Raw genomic sequence first — 16,182 nt, 5'->3', positions numbered from 1 at the left:
TTGTCTGTCTCTACGCTAGTCAATTCGTCTGTACACCTTACTTGTAAGCCAAACCCCAAAATGAGTTTCGAAGAAGTTTGACTGGAAATGTGTTCAAATATGAAGTAAATTGCTTAAGATTTGTCACTTACGTGCAAAGAATTTTCTAAAAAAAAACTTGTTAAAACTTGTACATACTTACGTATATTCGCAACTTCAACGAAATTTATATACGACTGTAAGACAGCAAACATTGGTAAGAATAAAGAAAAATAATTATTGTCAGGTACTAGTATAATTCAACTTAGGTTTGTGAATGTTTAAACACTCAAAAGCAGAAGGAACTTCTTCAAAATTGCTCATTCACATGATGGTTTGGTATCCATAAGTAGATGTACAATGAGTTGGGTCTAACTGCATCCAAACTCTGGCATCGATGCGAGGCTGCGAATTTGCAATGCAATTTAACATGTAGTCCCTCAATCAGCTGGATTATCAGCTGGATTCGAACCCTTCTGTACTCTTGACTATTCGTTCAGCTAGGTTTTTTTACACTATTAGGTTATAAATGCCATTTTCGCTTGTAGTTTATATTTCAAAAGTACTTAACTTTGCAACACAGACAGACATTGGATAACTGCTTTTTTTTCAAAAATTGTTAACGAAATGAAAAGAATGCGAAAATTTAAAAACAATCTACTATTTTCATTTGTTTCCAATTCACCTTTGCACCATCCAAACAGTCTATCCTTGACGGGCTCATACTGTAAAACTGGTTACCAAGCACATCCAAACAATCTATCCATGACGGGCTCATACTGTAAAACTGGTTACCAAGCACCTGCAAACTTAACTAATGTACGTAGAATATACAAACATCAGAAATCATAATTTGCAATAAAGAAGTACCAAGAAAACATCAATAAAACGTAGATACCACAATTTGAAGCAACCTTAAACTTTAAGTTACTTACATCAAAACTTCAGGGAAGCAATCGGTGACATTATCAAACATGGAATCAACAAACGTGTAATGCAATATATAGAATTAATTGACAGCTAAATTTGATTGATTACTCTCACAGGGCAAGTAGGCAATGTGATCACCAATAGAAATGCCAGCCGTCTGGAATTCGAACGTCTCCTGGTAAGTTTATCTATATTTGTCTTTCAGGAAGGCTTTTAATTGAAAATATGTAGATGTAATTCACACTGCAGGAGGATTGTTTTCTGACTGTTTGTTTTATTTAGTTTTGTTTGATTAGCCCATGTTTTGATGCCTTGGTAAGACATGTAATCAATAGAGACAATTCAATGGTAGTTCTCTGAACTTTTAATAGAAATCCAAATACTGTAATTGTTCTATCTATATGTATTTCAAATATAAAGTAAGATAATTGATTTGTTTTTATTGTTTGTTTGTTTTTTTTATACACGTACTTACACGTACATGTAAATGTATTTTTGTATTTTTTTCAAATACAATACAAATACATTAGTATCAAGTCTAGAAACCTTTCTATGAGCTTGTAACAAATTCGCATTTTTAATATTATACACTGTATACAGAAGGGACATGGAAAATAAACAAATTCTATGCATTCTAAATTCAACTTTAGATTTTCCTTTTTGTTTCCTGATAGGACGGAGCCAAACTGTACATGAGGATGCACAACGTACCAGCACCAGTACAGAGACGTGTACAGAGATGGTATGACTATGTCTGGACAAGGTAAAATATCTTAGCTACATGTATATGTCTGGGCAAGGCAAATTGTCTTAGATCCATGTGTAGGTCTGGACGTCAAGGTAAAATATCTTGGCTACTTGTATAGGTCTGGGCAAGGCAAATTATCTTAGATCCATGAGTAGGTCTGGACTTCAAGGTAAAATATCTTAGCTGCTTGTATAGGTCTGGGCAAGGCAAATTATCTTAGATCCATGTGTAGGTCTGGACGTCAAGGTAAAATATCTTAGATACATGTTTATGTTTGACGAGGTAAAGTGTCTGAGCTGCATGTGTAGGTCTGGACAAAGTAAACTATCATAGCTAAATGTATAGGTCTGGACTAGGTAAAACATCTAAGCTACATGTATAGATCTGGGCAAGGCAAACTACCTTAGCTACATGTATAGATACATGTATCAACCAAGACAAAAATATCTTAGCTACATGTATAAATACATGTATCAACCAGGAAAAAAATATCTTAGCTACATGTATAGGTCTGGACAAGGTAAACTTAGCTAAATGAATGAGGTTGGACTAGATAAAATATCTTAGCTACATTTGTACAAATGTACATGTAGGTCTGGACTAGGTTAACTATCTTAGGTACATGTAAAGGCCCGGGCTAGGTAAAACATCTTAGCTACATATTGGACGAGAGAAACTACCTTAAACGCAGTATAAGTATTGGCAAGGTCAAATACATTAGATAAATATATAGGTTTGACAAGAAAAAAAATATCTTCGATACATGTATAGACATTGACAAAATGAAATATCTTTGGTTCATGTATACAAATGTAGGTTATTTATAAGTATAGATTTGAACAAGGTTAAATATATAGCATACATGTATAGGTTTGGAGAAGGTTAAAATATTCCTAGTTAGATACTTGTGTATGTCTTGACGATGTGAAATACCTCAGATAAATATATATATTTTGGCAAGGTCATATACACGAATCATAAATATGTGTTAATGTTTGGACCAGGCAAAATATCTCGGATACATGTAAAGGTTTGGACCAAGCAAAATATCTCGGATAAATGTAAAGGTTTGGACCAGGCAAAATATCTCAGATGCATGTAAAGGTATGGACCAGACAAAATGCAATTTATCTCGGATAAATGTAAAGGTTTGGACCAGGCAACATATCTCGGATAAATGTAATGGTTTGCATGGATCAGGCAAAATATCTCGGATAAATGTGAAGGTTTGGACAAAATAAAATTACACGAGTCCTGGATATCTGTATATAATTGACAAGATCGAATACAAAATGGGTCTTGGATCTTGTATATGTTCGGAAAAAGGCGAGATATCCGAGGTACATGTACATGTAAAGTAAGATACACGAGTTCTAAATACATGTTCTTATTTATATTTGGACAAGGTTAAATATATGAATTTACATGTGTTTGTTTGGACTAGGTAAAATTCATTATAGATACATGTATTTGTTTGGCCTAAGTAAAAAAAAAAATTTGGTACTTTTTTTATGTTTTTAATATTTTAATATACATCTCAGCGTTCAGTGCAGAATGTGTTTGGGAAAGGTGAAAATTCTTATAACAAGTATGTTTAGACAAGGCTAAATATCTTAAGCTCTGTATATTTTTTCTCAAGGCACATCTTAAATATCTGTATATGTTACATGTAGTATCATCTTCAATTAGATTATGATAAAGAAAGAAAAATGGAACGACAAACATATATTATATACACACAACATAATACTTGTGTAATATAACTGTATGTACAGTAACAAAAAATAAATAAATAAAATAAATAGATAAAATAAAACATGAACGACCATATGTTATTATAGACAGCAGTGTTTTATCGAATGTTCCCAGTGAAATAAATTTCGATAATTCACACTGTGAAATAAATTCGGTAATTTCACTCTCGGACTTTATCCCGCCAAAACGTAACAACTTTGATATCAATTCGCTGTTCACAAAATTTGAAATTTATGTCGAAAATAGCAACGAATATTCGAGGAAATCTATATAAAAAATGGGATAATCAATTGGTCATCGTGAATAAGCAAAATATGATCACTCATGCCAAGAATGCAGTAAGATTTAACTCGTGTGCCTAACAAGTTCTGCACACTCGTTAAATCTAGGCGTTCTTTGGCACTCGTGATCATATTTTGGTTATTCACTCCTTGCAATTAATTATCCTATTATTCTCTATATAAAGGGCCAGTCTCTTTAAGATTCATAGCTAGTGAAACGTAGTATACAATTACCTACCACTCAGACAGTGTAATTTGACTGTTTGTACTATCCGAACCAAGGAATAAAAACACGATATTCCATATCAGTTTGGTCGAATGAGTTATATTTTCGTTGAAATGCAAGTTGCAGTTGAATATTTCAAGTGCATACAACTCTATATAAAATCTCTACATTCTATTTGTTAATGGAATATATGTAAACACCTCGAGTGATACAGAAATAAAGTTGTCATTTCAAATAAAAGAAACATCTTTGAGTGAAATACTAATGTCAGATTAGTGGGGTTTTGACATACATGTTTCACATATTTTCCCATTTTATCCTATTCTTACAAAGACGGGCATTTGAGCTATTTTTGACATAGTAAAGTACATTTCATTATGTAAGTCTTCGTGCTGTCTAGTTTGTTTATTAGTTTCATGTATAATTGAAATTGGATATTTATTTATTTGTAGAGGAAGAATGTCAGGTTCTGATATTAACTCTCTTGGACTGTTACCAGACAAACTAAAGACGGAGCTGGCTATACATGTCAATCTAGAAACTCTCCGAAAGGTAATTCATCATGAATAGACAAATGTCAAAATGATTACTCTCTCAGAAAATGATCATACATGCACTATCTATAAAGATATAAAAATGTCTGGAGCAGTCTAGTTTCTGTTATTCTTTTCCTGTCCAATAAGAAGTTGATAGCTCTCGACACGAAACGAACGTAGGAAAAACTTGTCTTGTTTGATTGTTAGAAATTATATTTATCAGATCAATGAATGGGATTGCTAGTTTCTGCAGTTATAAGTCCCTTTAACATCGTGCTCAAGTGTGAATAACGAGCTAACTGTACAGCATAGATTAAATACTTTGCATCATTTATCCATTACGAGCCCATATTCCAATCTACCGAGTTGTACTAATATGAGATAAATCGGCAAATTAAACGCATCCGGAAGCACTTGTTATTGTATTAAGCCGATGTTCTATCGACAAACCAATATTCAAAACAAATTAATCATATCATACCGAATGCTTTTGTTCAGGCAATATACCCATTAGTTAGAATAATATCATGATCAATCAGACAATATGCAGATTTATTCAAAAATACATTTACGCTGTCTATTTAGATAATGTACAGTTCCCTTGAAGTATGCTATGAATAAAAGATAAATGTGAAAATACTTGTAAGCCGATTCTTGCTTTTCTTGTTGATGTTTTGTCAACTTAAATTAAGTTTTTGCTAAATCTTGGCGACTAAACCCATATTTCTATTCCCGGGGATGCAACATTTCTATTTCAATGTAGAGCCAATTTTACATTTTTTTTTAGATATTTAGTGTGGACGTACAGAAGTAATCTACTTGTAAAACAAACATTTTTTTTTCTGAAGCCGAGTTGGTTGTTTCATGTACACCTACGTATTTTTTTAACGTTCTAACTAGCTTTTTGGCGAAGATTTGTTTCATCTCTAAGTTTGAAAGCCTCATAACAAACATTCTACGACAACTATTACGAACTTCAACTGATCTCGTTGGAGTGATAAGAACAATCTGACTGGTGTTTCTATATAAAAGCAAACTTGCGTAGATATACTTAGCGATAAATAGGCCAGTGTAAAAGATTGTCCTTTACCTTACTATTAATTATCAACCCCACCACATGATGCAAATTAGTACTTTCATGTGAAGTCCACCAGATTCAAGATGAGTAGTGCTCATCATACATGTACATGTACTATGTGAAAATTTGAACAGCCTTGCTATAAGAGTTCGTAAGTTGGCGGATCGATATGTTGTTAACTAAGAGGCGGTTATAAGACCTGTCGATGATATGTTTCAATCTTGTCTTTCTTTAATACCTGTTTACGATGGTAACGAAACTACTCTAACGTGGCAACAGTAATTTTTAGATATAAAAATAGGAGATGCTTTATGATTGCAAGAGAGACAGTCAAGCAACGAAATTTAACTTACAGAGGTCACCACACGGTTTTCAATGATGGGCAAAATTTATACCATAAAACGAGCTGTAAAAGACCCCAAACTAAATGAAGTAAAACTGAAGACGAAAATCGACCTTATCTATAGAAAAAAAAAACAAGTAAAACAAACTATAAACAAAAAAAAAAAAACAAAAAAAAAAAAAAAACAACGGCATCCACTAGACTACAGTTTTCTGGCTTGGACGGGGACTCAAAGGATGTGCACGTGGCTGGGTTAAACGTGTTTGTGAGCGCTCAGTCCCCCTAGCTTTGAATAATGGTGGGAAAAAGCACAATAAAACGAACTACAAAAAAGCTGTTGTATTCAGATACATGTATAACTCTTGTGATCAGAATACAAACATTGTATCAATTAGAACAACAGCTGTATCTACCTCGAAAGAACACTCGCTTTTAAAAGTAAGGTAGTTCAAAATCCAAAAGCAACTGATGAGCACATCTTGTTTACATGTACTCAAACAAAATGACAATCACAACCATGGACATGTACATTTGACCCTGTTCTAAATTAAAGGTGTGATTCATTCCGGAGTCTAAAAGATTCTGTCCCTGGTATCAAAATGCATATTGTTACTTAGAATATGTTCAAAATGTATTTAATTAGTTCACGTACAAATTGCCCTTGTAAAAAGCCCATTATCGTTTTTTCTTCGTCACGTGATATAACAGCAGCTTTCGGTACAAATAACTGTACTTTGAAGTCGAATGATCGTAAGTGATAAATATGCCACAAGCTGCCTTTAGAAATCATAATTGATGTATTTTATAATGAGTGTTCAATACTTTTGAAATATTCTCAGAAAGAAAATTATGTAATTATGACAAAACGTCAAATTAAAACTGATGGTTCTTTCTTGTCTATGTGAAACTATAATTACGAGACTCCCATTTTGATGTGTCCGGAGCAATTTACAAAATTTAGATATATAGCGTCTGTTCTACCGAATAGATTATGTCAGAAGATATATGTTTAAAAAATATTCAAACTCTGTAGGCGGATATACATTTTTTTTTGTACCAATATAGTCCTATTTGATAAACTGAGTGCATTTTCTTATTTTACATATATTTTTGTATTTAGTCGAAGATTAAGTTACACTGTTCGTGCTGTTCTCATACATTTGTATCACGCGATACAAGTTACACGTAAACAGTTTAGACTAAAGTAGAAATATAAAAAGAACATGGATAAGACAACTACATGTGTAACATTGTTGTTGAATTCTGGCGTCGAATTCACAAAAAGTCGTAAGTGTGAAATTGATCGTAAATTATGATGTCACAATGCTATTTTCTGTTATGACGTCATTACTTACGATCAACTTTACTCTTACGACCTTTTGTGAATTCGACGCCAGATTTTCAAAATTAAGTCGCTCGATCTCAATTTATATATTCATGCCCCTGTTTTTTGTTTAAACAAAAGAAAGGTATATACATGCACATGTAGTGATCACGTTTTCCGTAAGTCCTCAGAGACCGCTGAATGAAATTTTGATGTCACCTTCACAAATTTTATGTCACATGGTGTTATAGTGCATCTCCTATTTTATTTCCACTAACATGACTTGTTATATTCCCTATATGGTAGTGGCCCGTAAAAATCCCTGAAATTATACAAAAATACTTAAACCGACCTAAAAACTTCATGAGTTGATACAAAGGTGATACAAGTATATAGTTTACTTGATTTGTTGTAGGTGACGATATTTAACGAGTGTCAGCCCGAGTTTCTCCATGACTTAGTTCTGAAAATGAAGGATTATATTTTTACGCCAGGTGACCTGATATGTCGGCGAGGAGAGGTGGCCAGGGAGATGTTTATAATAGCTGACGGTGTTGTAGAAGTTATCAGGTAAATTGATAATACAAACCGCAATTTGTGCCAATGCAAGATTTTTGTGTGTATACATGTTTTAGTCATAGAAGACAGCAAGAATGAGCTTACTAAAACAAATGGTTGTATGTAGTCAAATTTTGTTCAAAATTTCACACGACTTTCACCAGGAATTTTGTGTTATGACTGTTCATTTGAATCTAACATTCCTGTGATATACCCAAAATTTTCAATTGGAAATCATGTATAGTGAATTTCACATGAAAATCACCTTGATTTTATGTTAAATGTGTGAGGATTTCAATTGAGTCTCAATTCATGTGAATTACATGTTCTGCGGGTAGTGTACTATTTTCATTTCCGATGAATAGAATAAAGATATGAAGTACCAATTCCTTTTCTTTAGTTGATACATATACATTTTAAAATAAAGAAAATACTCCAATTTAATAGTTAACCCATATATTCAAGCTTCATAAACTATATTTTTAGGGCTTCGCCACAAAATGTAGCAGTTGCCTTATACATGTAGTATTCACCCTGTCCATCCGTTTGTCCGTTCCTAAGTGGTGCAGGGAAGTGCCTCTTCAATGTAGGCTTTTGACATTTTGCATGTGGGTTGATCACATAAAGACCATGTGTCGCGTAACATTGAAAGTGGCCTATGACCTTGAACTTTGACCTCAAGATCAAATTCATGCTTTTTTCAGTGACAAATTCATGTTGGGGCTGTTATTTTATTGTCTTTCGATGTTGACTTTTATAATTGGCATTTGAAAAGATCACCTAAAACGATGTGTTGTGAACCAAGGATAGTGGTTATGACCTTGAACTCTGACATGAAGGTCAAATCCTTTTTTGTGTGTGACAAACTTATGTCTGGGCTGTAACTTTTTTTGTCTTTCGATATGGGCTTTTGATATTTGGTTTGTGGGTAGATCATCTCAAAGACAATGTGTTAGACACCATGGATAGTGGCCTTTGATCTCGAAAATTAACTTCAAGCTCAAATTCCAGTTTTTTTGGGTGACAAACTCGTGTCAGTAATATATTTGGTTCCACACTTCTTTCTTATCTGGTGAATATATATATATGTTGAATTTAAGTGTCGCATTAAAAACGGGAAATTTTGAGGTGGTAGGTTTTTCCTAAAAACATTTTGTGTATATGGCTTCATTGCCACGGCGGGGCCCACAGAGAGGATTCCTTCTCAATGATTGCCAGTTGATTTCAAACATCTGTTGTCTTACAAGCTTTTTAAAGCTCTGTGGCCTGTTTTATTTCAGCAGAAAAATTTTACAAGTTTTACGCAATAAATAGATAACAAAATGCCCTATATACATTGCATATTGAACTTAAAATACGTTTAATGTCGGCGCATTATACTTGTGTTCGTTTGGTTTCTGTCTAGCATACATAAATGCCTAATATGTTTTATATATACAAATGTATATATCCTCTTAGACAAGTTTATATATTTAATGTTTTGCCCTATCGCTTCTCATTTTTCCTAGAAGTTTCCATACATATGATGTACGTGGCTTGATTATAGTAAATTGTACATAATCGCGATGTAATATTTGTTAATTTATTTTACAGCGAAAGCGGAAGTGTCTTAACTCAGATGGGCACGGGTAATTTCTTTGGAGAGATTGGTATATTGAATTTAGATGGCGGAATAAATAGGTCAGTATAGGAGGAAACCATGCATAGATTTTTAATATACCGTAACTAAAAGTACATATGAAAGTGTAAAAAACATGAAGAAAATATAAAAGCAAAAAATCTTGTTCGAAATGGTATAATAATTTAGGCATATTCATTTTTGTTTCATTCTATATTTACATTTATGTCTAATTATGTACTATAATCCGATTGGTCAAATTTATGTTTTTGTAAAAACAATCCTGTAACAATGAACCATCAATTACATGTATCTGTTTAGTAAAAAAAGGATTACGCTTTAAGTTATGTCTACATTTTGCCTCTGTCTGAGCTTGATAATAAAAGCCTAGTAACTAAAATCGCAGCATAAATGATTAACAGATAAACAGATTAGAACAATCACACGTGTAGTTTATGGTATAATTACAGACGAACAGCCGATGTTAAGTCCGTTGGTTATTCGGAATTGTTTGTGCTGTCCAGAGAGGACGTTCTGAATGCTCTTAAAGATCATCCTGATGCTCAGGTGACGAATTCATTTTTGTATCATTCTTACATACTTCTAACTTACCGATAGGGAATATGCTACACGAATCAATAAAAACCCACTTATCTGGTAGTATGCCTACAGATAATTTTTTTCTTGTCTATATTAAGTGTAGTTAGTGACACATCAGTTGATTTAGACAGCAAGAAAAACTTGTTAAGATTCACATACAATTAATTGGATATGTGTACACGTATGTTATACGCTTTAGATATAATTTCTGTGCAAAATAAAATTATAAGTAATCTGTACGTACTTTGTACTAATTATAGCTATATCAAAGCCTGGTAAAAGATACTCATAAATACAATCGTCCGATAACTTTAGTACTTAACTCAAAATGTTACCTCATGTAAGATCCGAATTAACGACCATTTTTACGAAAGACTACATTTGTACATGTATATTCATAAAGATGGGGGTTATACGATATTCTTGTTTTTTATTTCATGTAAAACGTCAAACAATGACCACCAATATTAAACACCAGCTGCACAATTGTTTGCTATCTTACACAAGCTAATTAGCTTTCCGCTAGGTACATGTGTCCATACATTGGCATACACTCAGACAAAGATGTGAAACGCATCCGGTGCTTATAAAGATTCCACCTCACATTTTTCTGTTAAGTTCTTTTATTCACCTCATTTACTTGACAATAGTTTCACTATTATTGTGAACTTAACCAGATGATTGTGTAAATATACTTTCTCTGAGTACTATACCTTTCTTTTTGCTCCTTCATATGTATTTGAAAATGTTTTTTTTTTTTTTTTTTTCAGGAAATAATTCGCAAGTATGCAGAACAAAGACTCAAACAAGTTCTCCAGGAGAGGAAGAAATTACAAGCACATCGATCAAATTCACCAACGGGCGAATCAGCCATAAATCACTTGATTGTTTGCCCACCAAATTCTTTCTTCCCTCCAGGAAAACGAAAAGGTTCGGCAATAAGCCCGAACAATGTTAGAAGAAGAAAATCTGAACCTTCAAAGTATTTAGACAAAATTATTCAAGCTAGTAAGATTAAATCAAAATATAGAGTTGGTTCTTCCAGTGACACAGAACCATCAAATGTTTCTGTCAATGACGATGTTAAAATGCATCCCATTTCCAGGGTGGACAGTCCGAATGTGTCCACTAAAAGGGGGAGACATTCTTCATCTAGTTCTATAGAAATATCTAAAGATAAATGTATACCTAATGAATGTGCAAGTGACGCTTCTACTAGAGTATGGAATGATGAAGACAGTGAATGTCCTTGTTATGAAAATGGTGATTTACCTAACTCATTAAACGATAGTTCTGACCACTGTTGGTAAGTGACACTATTGTAGTATATAGCATTGAGAACAAACTACTTCTGGTATTTACAGATAAGATCAGTTCTAAAAACGCCTGAATGTAGCTAAATAATTGCTGCTCTGACATTAAACCCCAATAATCAATCAATCGTCTAACCTCTCAGATTAACTGTCAGAGGGCCGGGTTTTGAACTGTTCTTCTCACAGTTCTCAACCCGGCCCTTCTAACAGTTCATCTGAGAGGTTAGAACAGATCTCATCTGCACTTATTTAAAATTCCATGTCTCGTACAAGCCCTAGTCTATACATTGTACATATAAAGAAAACAGAGTGAGAGGCGTAACAATACTTCATTAACATGTACATGTACATTGTACAGGTATGCTGGATATTATCAAACCATTTCGATATACCAGCTTATGACGGAAGACTTGAATTATTAAAAAATACAGTGAGACAGAACCCTGCTAAAAATCATCTCTTTGGCACCATCTATAATACAGTGAGGCAGAACGCTGCTTCCAATCATCTCTTTGGCACCATCTATAATGCAGTGAGGCAGAACTCTGCTTCCAATCGTCTCTTTGGCACCATCTATAATACAGTGAGGCAGAACGCTGCTTCCAATCATCTCTTTGGCACCATCTATAATGCAGTGAGGCAGAACTCTGCTTCCAATCATTTCTTTGGCACCATCTATAACACAGTGAGGCAGAACTCTGCTTCCAATCATCTCTTTGGCACCATCTATAATACAGTGAGGCAGAACTCTGCTTCCAATCATCTCTTTGGCACCATCTATAATACAGTGAGGCAGAACTCTGCTTCCAATCATCTCTTTGGCACCATCTATAATTCCTATTTTCTGTATTTTAAGTGTTCCTAGTGATATTGATATGACACCAACAAATGAAGAAGACATTGAACATGTAGATATACCCGATGACAGTCTTCTATCATCACCAGAAAAGTGTTGCCGGTGTGGACAGCTGGAAGCAAAGCTCTGTCTTATAGAAAAACAATTGGTACATATAATTGGTTTATAATTTTTTGTGGGTATGCAATAAAACTAAGTACATGTTGCAATAGGTTATATACTACTTTTGAGGCTATATTTTGTACTGCAATTGCAATAATCATTTCCTTGTTTGACGTACGTGTGTAGGACATTCTTTAAAACCAAATATTCTGGCATACATTCTGCTCATGGGTAGGAAATAAATTGCCAATATATTTTGTTTAATTAATTTCCATGTCCCTCAGAAAATTAATTAGCCCCTACCTACTGTTAGATATTGTTACAATTGTGTTTTAGGTTTACTTCGTGGATTTATAATGTATAAAACTTAATAAAATAAATACAAAACGCACTAGCACCATTTGTGTCAATTCATTAATCGTATGGTTTTAAGTAGAGTTAGTGCTCTTTGACTATACATTAACACCTGTTATAAACCTAATATAACTTACTATATTTTATTTATTTCATTATCATGTTCGTGTATACAGTTACATGCATGTAGTAATTTGTAATTTAAGCGCCGTTTTGACAATTTTGTTACCTTAAAATAGACCTTTAATATTTTGCGTCTGGTGTCAAGTACAATGTACAATGTATCAAGATTACAATGTTATAGATTATGCAACCTTTTGACAAGCACAATCTTTATTTTACATGCGTTAACTATTCAACTATCTTTTCTTATTTCATATAAAGTTTGAAATGTTTCTCTTAAATTCCAGGTTTCCGTTGAAAAATTATACATAGAAGGAATAAAACAATTGGAAACATTCAATGGAATTAATGAAAAATATATACAGATGTTGAACATGTTTCCAGAATGTGACGTAAGTATGTTAGTACATGTTCGTAGGTGAGTTGTATTATTTTGGAACAAAAGTATTTGCATTTGGACCGCCTTTCTTGACATTTTATTCATTCGTGTGTCCTCATTTCTGTCATTTTATCAATGGTTAGGTAAACACACCACTGCATTCTATTCAGATGGTGTATGTTTCTAAACAAGTCGTCAGTGTACATTTGTACAATGTATACGACAACACTTTAAAACGTCTTCATAAATTATTCAATGGAGACACTTGCTAGAAAAAGAGTGTCCAAGATCACTTTTACATGTAAAGCTAGGAGAGAAATGATAAGAAGTATCAATTAAGTTCAAGTAAAGATTTTCTTAGTTTCTAGCCGCTACTCCTTCCATGTTGATTTTTAGTACATGTAGCATATAGCATCAGTGCATAATAATCGTATCTTTTTTACTCTCCCTGTGACAGGACGATGTCAACGAGGAAGCAGACGACGAAGATAGTGAGACATGTCATCAACAGTCGACAATACTCGAGTCTACAAAGCTATAAACACTCTAATTTTAGATATTGCAATTGACCAGGAAGAATGACGAGAACAATGGCACGTTTCCATGGAAACCCATAAGTGCTGGTCTCCGCATTATTCAGAACCGTTGGTTTTGTCATTTCTATAAGTTATGGTTTGAAATGAAAATAATATTTGCAATTTAAAAAAAATCATAATCGTAGTCTTTAAAAATAACGGATTGAATTGCATTGCACCTAAAATTCTTAAGGGAATTATTCAATTCAAGGATTTATATATAGCAAGGATTGAATCTGGCGCAATTTTACGTAGTACGACAACAAATACGTTGCGCGTGGCGACATACAACGAGATTATCCGTGCTACAGTTCGCTGATGCTCAGCGTACCCTGTTTAAGGCTGACGATTTTCATCGCTTCAACATTTAATCACGATAAATGTTGGTATTCTGACCCATATGGTTTGAAAAAAATTAAAATACCCCACCTCAAATTGCCTGCAGACTTTTTTCGGTGTTTTGTTCTGATCAATACCTCGATTCGAGACCTTAATCTCTTATAAAATTTTCAACTTGATCCTATCTTCGAAGGCGGTTTTCCTTCCTCATTTAAATTCAAATCCTTTCATAAAATCTGATTAATCGTCACAAAATTGGTTTAAAATTGATCAGAAATAGTATGAGGGTATACATATAGAGTTTTATAGCTGTAGCTTTCCCAGCATTTGCGATATCAACGTTTTTATATGCCTTGGTTTTGACTCCAGATTGCCTAGCCCCGCCTTCCAGGGCGGTTTCTCTCCTCGTTTAAAATTCCAACTTCTTCAAAATCCGTATTATCATTATAAAATTTGTTTCATTTTGATCAGAAATGGTCCTAGGAGGTATATAAATAGTTTTATAGTCGTAGCTTCCCCTTCCTTCCTGACATCAATGTTTTTATTTGACATACTTTTGACTTAAAAAATGGCGACCGGAGTCATTCCCTCGAGGATAATTTTCCCTCCTAAATTAAAATTTAAGCTGTAGCTTCCCCTGCTTTTGTGATATCAATGTTTTATATGACATACTTTTGACTTAATAGCAGTATCGATCAGGTGACTTGCGTTTCCATGGAAGGGCGTCTTTAAGGTCGAAGAAAACTATACCGACTGGGTCGGAAAAAATGTAGAATGACTATTTCACATGGATTCTGACCACTAGTTGGCCACTTTCAAATATGTTCACCCAAGCCGAGATGTGTTTAAAAAGTTAACTTTCAATTTTATAAATGTATGATAGGTTATTTATATGTAGAACTCTAATTTGATTTGACAACAAGCTGCTCTATATTCTTTCGTGTTGTATTATTTTGTTTCATTATTTCCACTATATATATATATACCAAAATTGCAGTTAAACAGGTTTTTTTAATACAAATTAGCTATGAATATGTTTATGATTTTTGTACTGTTGTTTTATGACATGTTATTGTTACAATAAAAAAATAACCAAGTTAGTTTCTTCATGCCTACAAAAAGGGTTAGGCGTTATATATTTTAGCGTTTTGAAGAATGTTTCTTTTTGTCAATAGAAATGGTGTCCATATTTATAAAAGTACAATCAAAGTATGTATTCCCGATGCTTGGTGACTTTAATTTACGCTGCTCAGGCGTTAAACCCCAACAATCAATCAATCAATCATTTACAAAACTTGCACTTCAAATAAAAGTGAGTTTTGAATTTTTTTTTACTCTAGTGTTTCTGCTTAAGAACAGGTTTAAACCTTTATATACAAATGTACGACCTGCTTGGTGGCATCCTGGTTCGAAACTTTTGATTTTGAATGTTTTTTGTTTACAAGTTTTACTTTTTTATCTTGAACTTCCAAAGTATTTGGTTCTAAAGCTGTTGATGAATGGTTACTCTCGAAATGTGCAATAATATGATGGATATTTTTGAATTTATATACATTGTATGGCCGAGTGGTCAATGGCGTTGCACTTTCTGCAGGCGGTGTTGCTATAAATGTCACAGCGGTACGAGTTCGAGTCCCGCGGACGGAACGATCAAAATTTGCTTCGTAAATTTGACAGTTCTAACATCGTTGGGGATTTTTCAGACCCTTCTTTATTCACATTATCTTCCCTGTATTAATTTGATAACCAATATCCTTCTTCAGCATAAAACTACAATGTAACAAAGTTCAAGATCAAACCATTGAAGCTGAAGCTGAATCACGCAGTGGGTCATTGTACCTTTATCAAAGGCACACTTGAGCAAATGTTTAGGTGATCTGAATTAAAAACGAGAACGGGAGTGTTTTTATCAAAAACTAGAAATGAATCAAATGTGGAAAACAATTAAGAAAAGTCAAATTACACATGTAGTAGAATGGCGTTTGATGTATAGCATGTAGTGCTGTACCAGCTTTAGACCTGGGTCTAACAATGAATTATTTTTTCTCGTTAATTACATTTTGAGAAATTATTTGTAATTTTTTCATCCAAAAGCTTTCCCGAGGCACTCTTTTACTTTTTGACCA

General features: G+C 33.6%; 1 protein-coding gene across 4 annotated transcripts in view; it reads left to right on the top strand.

Annotated features, from left to right (window-relative positions):
* Positions 1-15,153, top strand: part of LOC148608485 (cyclic nucleotide-gated channel rod photoreceptor subunit alpha-like) — a 38,998-nt gene extending 23,845 nt beyond the window's left edge. For all 4 annotated transcript variants that reach the window (XM_088544568.1, XM_088544569.1, XM_088544567.1 and 1 more), the window contains 10 exons: positions 1,065-1,126; positions 1,623-1,711; positions 4,411-4,510; positions 7,655-7,809; positions 9,391-9,477; positions 9,886-9,982; positions 10,786-11,321; positions 12,185-12,332; positions 13,051-13,155; positions 13,600-15,153. In XM_088544568.1, the coding sequence (XP_088400694.1) occupies positions 1,065-1,126; positions 1,623-1,711; positions 4,411-4,510; positions 7,655-7,809; positions 9,391-9,477; positions 9,886-9,982; positions 10,786-11,321; positions 12,185-12,332; positions 13,051-13,155; positions 13,600-13,683 (1,463 nt within the window). In that variant the 3' untranslated portion in view covers positions 13,684-15,153. The remainder of the gene's footprint in view (positions 1-1,064; positions 1,127-1,622; positions 1,712-4,410; positions 4,511-7,654; positions 7,810-9,390; positions 9,478-9,885; positions 9,983-10,785; positions 11,322-12,184; positions 12,333-13,050; positions 13,156-13,599) is intronic.
* Positions 15,154-16,182: the final 1,029 nt, after the last annotated feature.

This window comes from Perna viridis, chromosome 9 (genome assembly GCF_037379345.1).
Source record: "Perna viridis isolate PV_CMFRI_1.1 ecotype Kerala chromosome 9, ASM3737934v1, whole genome shotgun sequence".
NCBI lineage: Eukaryota > Metazoa > Mollusca > Bivalvia > Mytilida > Mytilidae > Perna > Perna viridis.
This window is presented reverse-complemented; position numbering and strand designations above follow the sequence as displayed.